The following is a 12,740-nucleotide window of genomic DNA, read 5'->3' as shown; positions in this document are numbered from 1 at the left end:
AAATAGTACTTGGTGGCAAAGGTTTCACATCCTCTTATGGTGGTAACGTTAGCTAGCTAGATTTACTTTCTACTGTCTCATGCGGCGCTCACTAGCTAAGGTAGCTAAGATATTGATTGGCACATGGGCCATAATGGGTATGTATACGGTATTCGTGTTAACTTGCAAGATAGAAAACAATATTGTGTGTTTGCTAGCTAGCTTTCTAACCTAGGTGGGCGTAATAACCAGGTCGCTAGCTAGCTATGACCAGGGTCGTATAATAGCAAACCGTAGCTAAACGTTTTGCAACGGAACATGTAAACGAGCGTTTCTAATTGGACAAATTCGGGTCTTCGCTCCATGTTTCGGTCAGTTTTCTAGCATTTGGTGTCGAGTGAAAACGACCCTGACGTCAATGAAGTAGCCGTCTATCTAGCTAGCTATTGTGCGGTTTCTAGCAAAACCTCTTGAATATCTAACGTTAGCTAGCTGTGCCATTCTATATTTTTAAGCAATAAAACCGAGGTGGTGTGGTATATGGCCAATATACCACGGCTAAGGGCTGCTTTTCAGCACGACGCAACGCGGAGTGCCTGGATACAAGGCATTCCCGTTGTATATCGGCAATATACCACAAACCCCCGAGGTGTCTTATTGCTATTATAAACTAGTTTCCAACGTAATTAGAGCAGTAAAAATACATATTTTGTCATACCTGTGGTATACGGTCTGATATACCACGGCTGTCAGCCAATCAGCATCCAGGGTTCAAACTACCCAGTTTATAATATGTTATTGACTAGCTAGCTAGCTATTTTTATGTTATTGAGTGTCCACATGCAAATTTGGCGCAGGCTATTGTCTGCTGGGATTGTTATGACAATGTTATTATGACATAATGGTAGCTAGATATGCATAGCTAAACGTAATTGATTTAGCTAGCCATCTAACAGTAACGCACTGTGCTTTTCACATTATAGATTCCCCCATCCCTCTCTCCTCCCTGCGCCTTTTGGTTCCACCTCTACGACTGATGTCTGCATTTATGTGGCAGGTATCACAACAGAGGGCCATTAAGCACTATGGAAAATTAGAGGAGTTTGTGACCGTGGTAACACAAACTGTCCCAGAACTTATGACTGACAGACAGAGGACCCTCCTTATTTTGGGGCTGAGAGCAAGGGTAAGAAATTCTGTCTAATCTTTCTTACGGGATCGCTTCAATTGGTGAAGTACAGAAAATAGTTTTATGCAAAGTATCAGACTCCATCACCACTTTTCTTCCAGGTAACTTTGGGGCGATTTTCTGCTGAGCACCCTGTCAGCCTCCAAACCCTCCTTTATTCTATAAAGTCTTCTCAACTTGCACAGGTTCAGGTTGGTAAATCAAATGTCATAGTACAATGCCAAGATTTGAACTTTTCTTTCCCCTGCTGGACACTTACATGAGAATTAACACCCTGATAATTCAGCCACATTTAAATCAAGAGATTAAGTGTGTTGGTATGGACACTTGTGTGCCATTTGTCACCCCCTTTAACAACAAGTCTAAAAATGACCATCCGGTTTCGGTGTGTTTTTCACATTGTTTTACAGTCCTATGATGCAGGCATGGAATCACCTGAAGCTAACTTCGCCAAGCTCACCCAAAGCTTGATTACAGACCCAGTTGAGCGTGAACACTTCGTTCAAGTAAGTAGCAGCTTGTCAAGCTTGTCTTTAACCTGTTTTAGTTTAACATATTCTTTAGCCTGACTCAACTTAATAATAATTTATTTTGCTTATATAGCACTTCTCATTACAAAATAGAGTCTCGAAACGCTTCAAAAGCAAAACAAACCCGCATAACCAATAATCCAAATGGAAAGTGAATGGTGTCTAGTCCGCCTCAGATAGTTGAGGCAGTTTGGAAAGGCAGTCTCTGCCATATGGCTTGACTGGATCGATGGTACAGTCAGGGAGAAGCTAGTAATAATGTCATTGAAAAATTGCATTTTGTTGAATGATAAGTCATAACTAGTAGACCCTGGCAAGAGAGAAGAAAAGACTTGGCACCCAAAGTAGGATCATGCAGGGTCTCCCAACCAATCATTAAGTAGGCTAACCATTTTCCTTTTGCATTATCTCACTGACTCTCCATCTTTTCAGGTGGTGTTCCTTGAGGAATTCAGACCTGATTTTGACAAAGCGCTTCAGGAGCTGGTCTGTGACTTCCTCACTAGATTGGAAGAGCTGCTTACACTACCAGACTTTAAGCAGGTGCAGAAATCACTTTCGTGAGACAGTCTTGAGAGAACGGCATTCAAATGAATAACTGTAGTTGGCCTGGAATCTATTTTGGCATTTTATTTGTGTCCCTCTTTTCCCTAGACTGCATTGTTGCTGAGTGCTGGCTCCTCTGGCCTAGATGAATGCCTGCAGTCTTTCTCTCACTCAGAAGATCTCCAGTTTCTGCTCCAGAATTACAAACAATGCAGAACATTGTACACAAACAGTAAGTTCATAGAAAATTACTCTCTTTTTTTTAATACATAATTTTAGCACCACATGGTCAGATAAGGTTTATTGATGATCCAAAAGCATCTGAGGATCATAATCTGATTTATGTGCAGGAAGTTCCTCTCACCATGTTCCTTACATTTCTTGTTTATTTTAAAGGGATTTAAACTTGGATGGATTAGCCAAATAATAAACAATTTGACAGATTAAAATGTAAATGATAGATATGAGATAAGTATTCAGAACAGCCTGGCAGATATTACATTTATTTTTAACGTATTTGTTTTTGGCTGCAGTTTCCTCCTCTGACATTCCTCAGGAATCAGATATTGAATCCGATGCCTTCCCTGACCAGTTAAACCGTACCAATCTGGACACTGGTGTGGCTATGAGGACAGCACATTTAGTGGCAATGGGGAGCACAAGAGATATTATAGGCTGCGATGAAACCTGTGATGAAGCGAATGAAGATGACATAGATGTAGAGGACGAGTCAGCACAGAAAAGGTACAGTGCCTTCAGAAAGTATTCACACCCTTTGACTTTTTCCAAATGTAGATGTTACAGCCTGAATTTAAAATGGATTCAATTGAGATGTTTTGTCACTGGCCTACACACAATACCCCACAATATCGACGTGAAATTATGTTTTTAGAAATGTTTACAAATGAAAAGCTGAAAAGTCTTGAGTCATTAAGTATTTAACCCCTTTTTTATGACAAGCCTAAATAAGTTCAGGAGTAAATATTTGCTTAACAAGTCGCATAAGAAGTTGAATGGACTACCTCATCTCAATACCCCACACATACAATTATCTGTTTGGTCCCTCAGTGAATTTCAAACACAAATTCAACCACAAAGACCAGGGAGGTTTTCCAATGCTTCACAAAGATGGTTCCAAATAAATAAATAAAAAGACAGACATTGAATAGCCCTTTGAGCATGGTGAAGTTACTAATTATACTTTGGATGGTGTATCAATACACCCAGTCACTACAAAGATACAGGCGTCCACTCAGTTGCTGGAGAGGAAGAAAACCGCTCAGGGATTTCACCATGAGGCCAATGGTGAATATAAAACGGTTATAGAGTTTAATGGCTGTGATAGGAGAAAACTGGGGATTGACAACAACATTGTAGTTACTCTACAATACTAACCTGATTGACAGAGTGAAAAGAAGGAAGCCTGTACAGAATAACAAATATTCCAAAACATGCTTGGCCTCCCGAATGGCGCAGCAGTCTAAGGCAATGCATCGCAGTGCTAGATGCGTCACTAGAGACTCGGGTTCGTTCCCGGGCTGCATTACAATCGGCCGTGATCGGGAGAGTCCTATAGGACGGCGCACAATAGGCCCAGCGTCATCCGGGTTAGGGAAGGGTTTGGCTGGGGGGGCTTTACAAGTAGGCCGTCATTGTAAATGAGAATTTGTTCTTAACTGATTTGCCTAATTAAATAAAGGTTAAATAAATATACAAGGCACTAAAATCATACTTACTCAGTACCAGTCTCAATATTTTCAAGCATACTGGTAGCTGCATCATGTTATAGGTATGCTTGTAATCGTTATGTAGTAAACAGAATGGAGCTAAGCACAGGCAAAATTCTAGAGGAAAACCTAGTTCAGTCTGCTTTCCACCAGACACTGAGAGATGCAGGACAATAACCTAAAACACAAGACAAAATCCACACTGAAGTTGCTTACCAAGAAGACGGTGAATGTTCTGGAGTGGCCGGGTTACAGTTTTGACTTACAGCTGTAGTCAGTGCTAAAGGTGCTTCTACAAAGTATTGACTCAGGGGTGTGAATACTTATGTAAATTAATTATTTCTGTATATCCTTTAATACATTTGCAAACATTTCTAAAAACAGGTTTTCGCTTTGTCATTATGGGGTATTGTGTGTAGATGGGTGAGAATTGTTTTTATTTAATCCATTTTAAATTCAGGCTGTAACAACGATATGTGGAATAAGTCAAGTGGTGTGAATACTTTGAGACCCTGTATGTGAGAATGAATTTATACATTTTTGTTGTTTGCTACCTTGGCTAGTGCATCAAACAACTTTACCACTTGACTTAGTAATGGTCATCAATTTGCATTTCTGTTTTGTGCCTTTCACAGGGCTGGTTCTGGTCTTTCTCCTACCAGTGTCATGCAAGGTGGTGATACAGGTGAGACCTCACAAACTTTTAGTCAAGTACATTTACCCTTTGGAAAGCCGCAGCTGACCATTGTGGGGCAATGGTAGGGGAAACGTCAATGTTTTTATTCATTTTTCCACAGACCCAGTTGCAGGGGTGTCGTTTCAGGTGTTGACTCCCCTGTCTTCAGCTTCAAATGAGTGTGCCCCATCTACTTCCAGTTCATCACACATTAACATTTTCCACCAGTGTCCTCAGTGTGGGAAGTGCTTTAATTATCAGTCTCAACTTGTCCAACACCAGCAAATTCACTGTGGGGATAATCCATACAAGTGCTCCAACTGCGGGAATAGATTCAAATTCTTTACAAGTCTGTCAAACCATAAGAGGATGCAATGTGTGGGCACTGCCTTTAGCTGCCCCAAATGCTGGAGAGAGTTTGGTTCTCTGCGTGAGAAATTGAGACACCAGTGTCCACACAACGAATCCATGTCCATCTGTCCACAGAGCGGGAAGAGTTTTAAGACATCACCACAATATCCATTCCAGTGTCGTCACTGTGCAAGGAGCTTTCCCGAATCGAATCAACTGGACGCCCACGAAAAAAGTCACAGTGTCGTCCAAACGCTCGACTGTCACAAATGTGGAATGACCTTCAGCAACTTGCCCAGTCTAGTGCACCACGTGGAAGCCCACAAGAGGTCGGATCTGAGGCCATCGTCGCACCTTCCAAAGAAGAAAGGATTGCAGCTTCCGAGAACACATCATTGCCACCAATGTGGAAAGTCCTTCGTAACAAACCGTCGCCTCAAGGATCACATGCGCACTCATATGAATTATCGTCCCTTTTCCTGCTCCTACTGTGGGAAATGTTTCACTCAGAAAGGTAATCTCACTGTGCACATAAGGCTCCACACAGGGGAGAGACCGTACATGTGCTCTGTGTGTGGGAAGGCATTTCCATCAGGAGGGGATCTGCAGGTACACCAGCGCTTTCACACTGGGGAGAGACCCTACCAATGCAAAGAGTGTGACAAACGTTTTTTTAAGTCGAGCCATTTAGTGGTCCACATGCGTGGGCATAGGGGAGAGCGTCCCTACACTTGTAATGAATGTGGGAGGGGTTTTATCCGGAGAACTTGCTTAAAAAAACATTTGCTAGTTCATTCAGGGGAGAGGCCATATTCATGTCTTCGTTGCCCGAATACTTACAAACGCAGTTCACACCTGAACTATCACATGAAGAAAAATCATTGAAAGATGTAGTGTGTATTTACAATAGGCTTTTTTTGGTAGAGCTTTTGTAATAGTGGCATTAGTGGAGATGCAGGAAGTACACCCAGTACCAAACTAATTTATCATATCCTCAACTTTTTAAAGCCTTGTTTCCCAGTTCAAGGGGAAGTTCAGTAATTTACAGCTTGACGATTCCTCATCCTTTAAGTAGTCTATGGGCCAGGAGACACTGTAATCTGTGCTTCAGTTTTCTTTAAACAGACACTACAAACTAACAAGCTAACTTGAGCCCCCACTAGCTATTTTGTGTGATTTGGCTATTACGTTTAGAACAATTGCATAATTGACCACTCCCTTTGATTTGTAGTTAGCTGTGTTTAAAATTAGCTTAAGTTTGTAGTGGCTGCTTAAAGAAAACTGAACCATAGATTCCAGGTTTTCCTGGCCCAGTCTACTTTCAAGGTGATGAACCATCTAACATTAAGTTGTTAAATAGTGAACTTGCCCTTTTTAAAAATCACTCTGCATAATAGTTGAGGATGAAAACCAGTGGAGTGGCTTATGTACATATTGAGGCTGTTCCATCTGTTTGTTTACGTAATGTTATATGGAGTTTTGGTGAAACTGTTTAAATGTTCAGCACCTGGATTTATTTCCATGGTGATATAGTGATTTAGTGTTCTGTTGAATGCAGTATAATCGGCAGAATCTACTCTTCTGTAATTGAGTTATGCATTAAAATATCAATAAACATATCCATCTAAAAATGCCAACCGTTTAGCCTTTGTGTAAACGTTGTGCCATTCCAAAACATTAAAGTGGATGAATGATTGAGTCAAGCATTTTCATAATCATTACATGCTGGTGTGCTCCCATCTGGCACTGGCTTACAGGGTTATCGTACAGGTGACTGTTCAGAACTGGGATGCGACTGCCCTAGATGTCCTGGTTGGACCAGAGGACGCCAGAGGGCCCCCGATTGTGCTTCGTGCAATGAAACAAGCCAAAGCTCAGAATGATGGATAACTGCCAATATTCAGGAAACACTCAAGTAAATGAGGGATACTAAGTATATTGAAAGCAGTTGCTTCCACACAGGTGTGGTTCCTGAGTTAATTAAGCAATTCATATCCCATCATGCTTAGGGTCATGTATAAAAATGCCCAGTTGCCCATTATTTTGGCTACAATGGCTGGAAGAGATCTCGGTGACTTTGAAACAGGTCTCAAAGAAGCATAGGAAGTTTATACATCAGACACTTGTTGATTTTGGACCCGTGGAAATATCTATACACATGAAAGCCTCTGGGTCAAAATGACCCACAACATCATGTTTGTATACAAAATCTACACAGACATTCCACAACACATCAGTGTGTCCACATTTTGAAGTTAGATTCATGATGCAAAACGAGGACAAGGTATTTCATTTCATGGAGATAAAGAGAGGTTAACTAGTATTTTAGGGGTCAAATTGATCCGCAACACAATAGGAGGGTTAACAGGTGTTTCCTTCCTTTGAAAAATAATGACTTCTGCAATTTGTCGCATATAGTGGACAAACTCTGACAATGTCTCCTTGTGTCTCTTCCTCCCATTGGAAATGACTGATTTCCGGTTGTTTGATTTCTCAAAGTAATGTCCAGTATAAACGTACTGTTAGGGTGAACTCCAACCTAATTTGCATAACACCAGCATTTAGAACAACAGAGAAAGGAGTCCACTCCTCAGGAATCTTCTCCACATGAAACATATGGGAGAAATTAATGTGAAACCCAAATAAGGGTAAAGCTCGGAGGGATTTGTGGTCAGAGATTTTACCATAAATCTTCAACTTCACTTTAGCCCAAGAAGTCACCAAGGCAACCAGTAAAGAGAGAGCAGATTTGCATTCAGTCAGTCAGTTGGTTCCATTAACATGCTGACTGACTCACTCACACACACATACAATCACACACGCATGCCATACAAAACAAATCTCTGCAAAGGCATTACACCGGAACCACATACTATAGGTGGATGGAAATTTGTGGATGGCCATGCACATAAGAAAATGGTAATATATTCACGGTATAGTTACAAAATAGTTATGCTGCATGTCAGAACTAGGAAACTCAGAAATGTCAAACTTGGAAACTTGTAGAAAGATGATACCCGAGTTTCACACTTGGAAAGTGTCCGAATCAACCAATAGGAAGCTCTACGAAATTACTAACATTATTTTAACTGAGGTTCCCGAGTTTCTGACTTGTCATAAATGTAGCATTACACTATAATTACTACACACAAAAAAGTTCTCATTCAAATTAGGTTGGAGTTCACCCTAACAGTATGTTTATACTGGGAAAGCTGCCGAGGTCATCCCCCTCTTCAAAGGGGGAGACACTCTAGACCCAAACTGCACTCTAGACCCCCAAAGCCAATTCCTCCTTTGGCCGCCTTTCCTTCCAGTTTTCTGCTGTCAATGACTGGAACGAACTGCAAAAATCACTGAAGCTGGAGACTCTTACCTCCCTCACTAGCTTTAAGCACCAGCTGACAGAGCAGCTCACAGACATAGCACCTGTACATAGCCAATCTGTAAATAGCCCATCCAACTACTTCATCACCATATTGTTATTTATTTTGCTCCTTTGCACCCCAGTACCACTACTTGCACACTCATCTTCTGCACATCTATCCCCCCAGTGTTTAATTTGCCATATTGTAATAATTTCGCCACAGTGGCCTATTTATTACCTCACCCCCTTATCCTACCTCATTTGCACACACTGTATATAGACTCTCTCAATTGTATTATTGGCTGTATGTATGTTTATTCCATGTGTAACTCTGTGTTGTTGTTTGTGTCGCACTGCTTTGCTTTATCTTGGCCAGGTCACAGTTGTAAATGAGAACTTGTTCTCCACTAACCTAGCTGGTTAAATAAAGGTCAAATAGAAAAATAATAAAACAAAAAATTCTGCATTCAAATTCATTGTGGTTTCATATATGGAAACTATGAGACAATCATATTGTTATGTAAATAAATGGATCTTACACAATTCTGTAATATGTTTTTGCAATATTTTCATAAAACAGATCAAAGACAGAACAGTACACCCTTAAAATGTTATTTTATTTCTAAATGTCAGTCAAATATGCAAGTATAGTGTAACATTTTAATATAAATGTAGTCCTATTTTAATGTTCCAATATTCAATAGATACTGTATCACATATTTAATTGGTTTTATATACTTTGTAGTATTTCTCTTCAAGTTCAGTAGACACTTCTTTGACTGATGTTTCAGCATTGAGACATACCAAAGTGTACTCCCAAGTACAATCAATATGGCAGAACAAATAGATGGTAAGAACTGTTTTAACTTACCTCAATGTGCAATTTTTTTTATCCTCTCAGAGGAAAAACCAAATGTACTTTGAGAATATATTCTAACTCCTCCCTCTAGTCCTAGGAGTTTATTAGTGTTGTCAACATAACAAGTTAATAATTGATCATTACAGTACACTCATGTGGACTAAAATGCAAAAACAATTGTAGTAAAACCATGTGTTGACCACACTGTGAAAAATATATTAGTGGAATTTATGATTTACTGATTTATTTTAGCTTTGCACTACTACACTGGGCTGTATTCTGTCATCATCAGTTACATCCCTTATAAGGAATCATTATGGTCTGGGATTCCAGGCCAATTTCCTCATGTTAACCATTAAACTGCCTGGCCCATATCCAGGTAGCTATCTGAACAGACACCCTGCTCAGACATGGTGGACCCCAATACAAGTTAGTTCAGGTGTGACCTCACAGCATAAACCCAAACCCAGCAGGACCAGGTGGTCACTTTGTCAAGGGTCAGCTTGCTACTCAAGCCAAGGATTATTTCACTGCAGGGAAACTGGGTCAGTTAAAATCTAAGCTAAGTAATGCTCTGTTACTCAACTCCATAAGTAAAGAAAAAGTCAAAAGGGAAATTTTGAGAGACTTTGAGCAACAACTGACCACTGTTGTCTTGACCACATTCTTTCACAGTGGAGAGCTGAATAAGGGCAACTAAAGCCTAGCGGCATTGAGAAACCCAGTGATAGTTTATTTTTTCGAAAGTCTCTTGTTGATGTCACCCCCTGGGTTTGTCAACATCCCCCTCTCTATCCATCACAACTGAAAGAGGGGGGTGAAATAGGACATGGCTGAAGAATATGGGTGGATGAGGGCTGCTTTTTGATGTTGCTGTATCTTGTGCATGTTGCTACAGTGTTTTGTCTACATAAATGAGCTGACAGGCGCATTTCCTATACATAGACTACATAACTTGAGTTACAGTTAGAATGTAAGGCTATTTTATATTATTTTCTATATGATAGTAAAGTGGAACCCTGAATATGTACAACTATAGAAAGCAATGTGTTCAGCCAACCTTGAATGTGTCATAGAAGCCTTTGGAGGGTCCCTGCCTGGTAGCATTTCTGGTTTCCTAGTAACCAGGCAGCCTAGTAATTGGACACATAAGGACATGGCATGACATCAATGCGGAGGATGGCTTGAAGGATCATGTTCAACTGGTGCTTCCTGCTAGGAACAGTCCACTGCTCTCCTGGACCTTGATTACTGCATTCTTCTGGACCAGATGTATTCATAAGCCTGAGGATCCTCGCACAAGTTCAATTGAAATATGTGTTTATTTGTCGGTTTGGATGACTGGGGGAAATGTGAGAGGGGAGACCAAGGGACATGATACAGTGTATTCACCCTCCAAGCGGATACCTGGCGCAACAGGTGTTGTTCCTTATTGGATACGAAGGTACAGAGGAAGTGGAGTCCATGCTTTTGGAACTTTTCTCCCCTCTCCTCTGTATCTTGATGCTGCTGGGATGTGTGTCAAAGTCCCAGGGCTTGGTGAAACCACACTCTTGTCCTCCAGTGGGACAGCAGCAGGGCCTCCCAAACTGCACAGTCCAAGCTGGGACAGCTTTCTACTTTCCACTCCCCCTGCCAGCCATCCGGGGACCTTTACAGCACTATCAGGTGAGCTGACTGTACTGAAAGTTGCCATTTAAATCCAAGGCCATTAATAATGTCAACTAGAGGCTGATATATCAATAGCTTGGTAGCGAATGTTTGTTTCAAACACGCAAGTGGGGACATTGTTTACTCATTTGGTTGGGGAGTTCTGGACTACACAACTACAATGGAATATGGCCATATAGGCCTGGCAGAATAATTAAGTAACTCATGGAGGAAAAGGGTTACTGAATGAAAGTTCATCCACTCCTTCAGGTCTCTTTGGCCAATGATGATGCAATACCAAGGTGGTTGGCGTTCACCGAGAAGACTGGCAAGCTATTTGGCTTGGCTCTGAGGGAAGATTGTGGGCAGTACCCTCTTAAAGTATCCGTCACAGGCCACTGTGTATCCATTACCTACTTTCATCTTCATGTCCTTAATGGAACAGTGGGAGAGGGGAGCCTACTCTCTACACACATAAAGTAAGAGGACATTGATCATTTTATATTCATCATCTGCATTGCATGTATTGATTGATTAAATTTAAAAATAAATTCGGTCACCCCGCCTGTGTTTCGGTAAAAAGCTGAGGGATGGGCCTGGAGAAATGTAACCACTCTCAAATTCATAGACAGAGCTATAGATGGAAGGAATGACCATCCATTATATAAAAATGAGAGTTTAAACCATGTTTTAAGGCTATTCAGACTTTGTTTACATTTATATTGTTTACAAACGGAGTAAAACATGTTTGTATTTTGAGTTCTGATGAGGTATGACAGTTGAACTAAGCTCATTAGGCACTTATAAGTTATATTTTTCAAGATTCAATAAGTGTATATATAATTCATTTATATGTAAATAAATTGCATTTAAGGATTCCAGCTTTAAATAAAGTTGATCTGTTCAATTTATGAATTTGTTCATTTCCAATTTAGGAAATGTAGGTATTTAAATTCACTTTATAAACTGACCGAATTGAATAATACCTTTGACCCTAATCCTGGTTGGTGGTGTGTCTGATAGGGCCAGTCTCATCTGCCCTGTGGGGGAGAATGTCATCTGGGCTGATCTAATGCTTCAGGTGGACCCTGGCAGTTTGGGCGCAGACCAACGTGTACAGCTGACCAGCACAATGGCTGACTATCTGCGAATGGCTCCTGGCTCCGTCCTCCTCCTCTCGTTGAGGGGCCCCACTGCACTGCAGAGAGAGAAAACCAGGGTGTGCAGGCAGGATCCCCTGACTGCTGACACTACCCAGGGAAAGGGGCAAGGGACCTTGGGAAGAGGGCAGGCTGCCGAGCTCTTGTGGCCGGTCGGTTGTGGGGTGGGGGAGCAGTTATCAGACTTAGCCCGGATTTTGGAGCATAGCACTGCCTCAGGTCGGCTGACCACCATGTTGGGAGTCCCCATACTAGGGTGGAGGGTTCTCTGCAAGGGGTTGCTTCCTAGGATCAGGAGGGGCCTGCAACCTCTGCATCATACAGCCACCCCAACTGTAGTTCTCCCACCACCAACACAGGTGCCAGTGTCAGTCAGACTGAAGCTTTCACACATACCTGCTCCAGAGCCTTCTACTAGTATGATGATGTCATACCCCACAGCCATCCTGGAGAGACACACTGGGGCCCCAAACCTAGAACTAACACAGGCCTCAAGTTACCCTCTAACATCATCTGTTGCTTGTGAGGGTGTTTTGCAATCACCACCATCTGGCACGAGAGACGATTTGTTGTCCATGCCTCTCAAACCAATCCTACTCCCCCCAGAGTGTTTCACACAATCACTGAAGAGGCATACATTTCACACGGCCACCAAAACTGAGATGGTATCAACTGTTAGTATGTCCAGAGAATCAATCCACTCACAGCT

General features: G+C 41.5%; 1 protein-coding gene across 2 annotated transcripts; it reads left to right on the top strand.

Moving 5' to 3' along the window:
• The first annotated feature begins 2 nt into the window (after positions 1–2).
• Positions 3–6,635, top strand: LOC112234227 (zinc finger protein ZFMSA12A-like). 2 transcript variants are annotated; one of them, XM_024402281.1, is made up of 9 exons: positions 3–137; positions 1,037–1,165; positions 1,270–1,359; positions 1,579–1,674; positions 2,131–2,241; positions 2,353–2,476; positions 2,778–2,988; positions 4,607–4,656; positions 4,769–6,635. In XM_024402281.1, exons 2-9 carry the CDS (start codon positions 1,118–1,120, stop codon positions 5,881–5,883), a joined length of 1,845 nt encoding a protein of 614 aa, XP_024258049.1. In that variant the 5' UTR covers positions 3–137; positions 1,037–1,117; the 3' UTR covers positions 5,884–6,635. The 2 variants fall into 2 exon arrangements, with proteins under 2 accessions (XP_024258049.1, XP_024258048.1); XM_024402280.1 differs by having other exon boundaries at positions 963–1,165.
• Positions 6,636–12,740: the final 6,105 nt, after the last annotated feature.

Source organism: Oncorhynchus tshawytscha, linkage group LG17, assembly GCF_018296145.1.
Source record: "Oncorhynchus tshawytscha isolate Ot180627B linkage group LG17, Otsh_v2.0, whole genome shotgun sequence".
In the NCBI taxonomy this organism is placed as follows: domain Eukaryota; kingdom Metazoa; phylum Chordata; class Actinopteri; order Salmoniformes; family Salmonidae; genus Oncorhynchus; species Oncorhynchus tshawytscha.
This window is presented reverse-complemented; position numbering and strand designations above follow the sequence as displayed.

Excerpts from the sequence above, each read along its gene's own strand:
- LOC112234227 (XM_024402280.1), top strand. The coding sequence starts at position 80 with ATGCGGCGCTCACTAGCTAAGGTAGCTAAGATATTGATTGGCACATGG. Across the intron at positions 1,166-1,269 it reads TTTTGGGGCTGAGAGCAAGG|GTAACTTTGGGGCGATTTTC; the intron begins GTAAGAAATTCT and ends CTTTTCTTCCAG. Across the intron at positions 1,360-1,578 it reads CTCAACTTGCACAGGTTCAG|TCCTATGATGCAGGCATGGA; the intron begins GTTGGTAAATCA and ends ATTGTTTTACAG.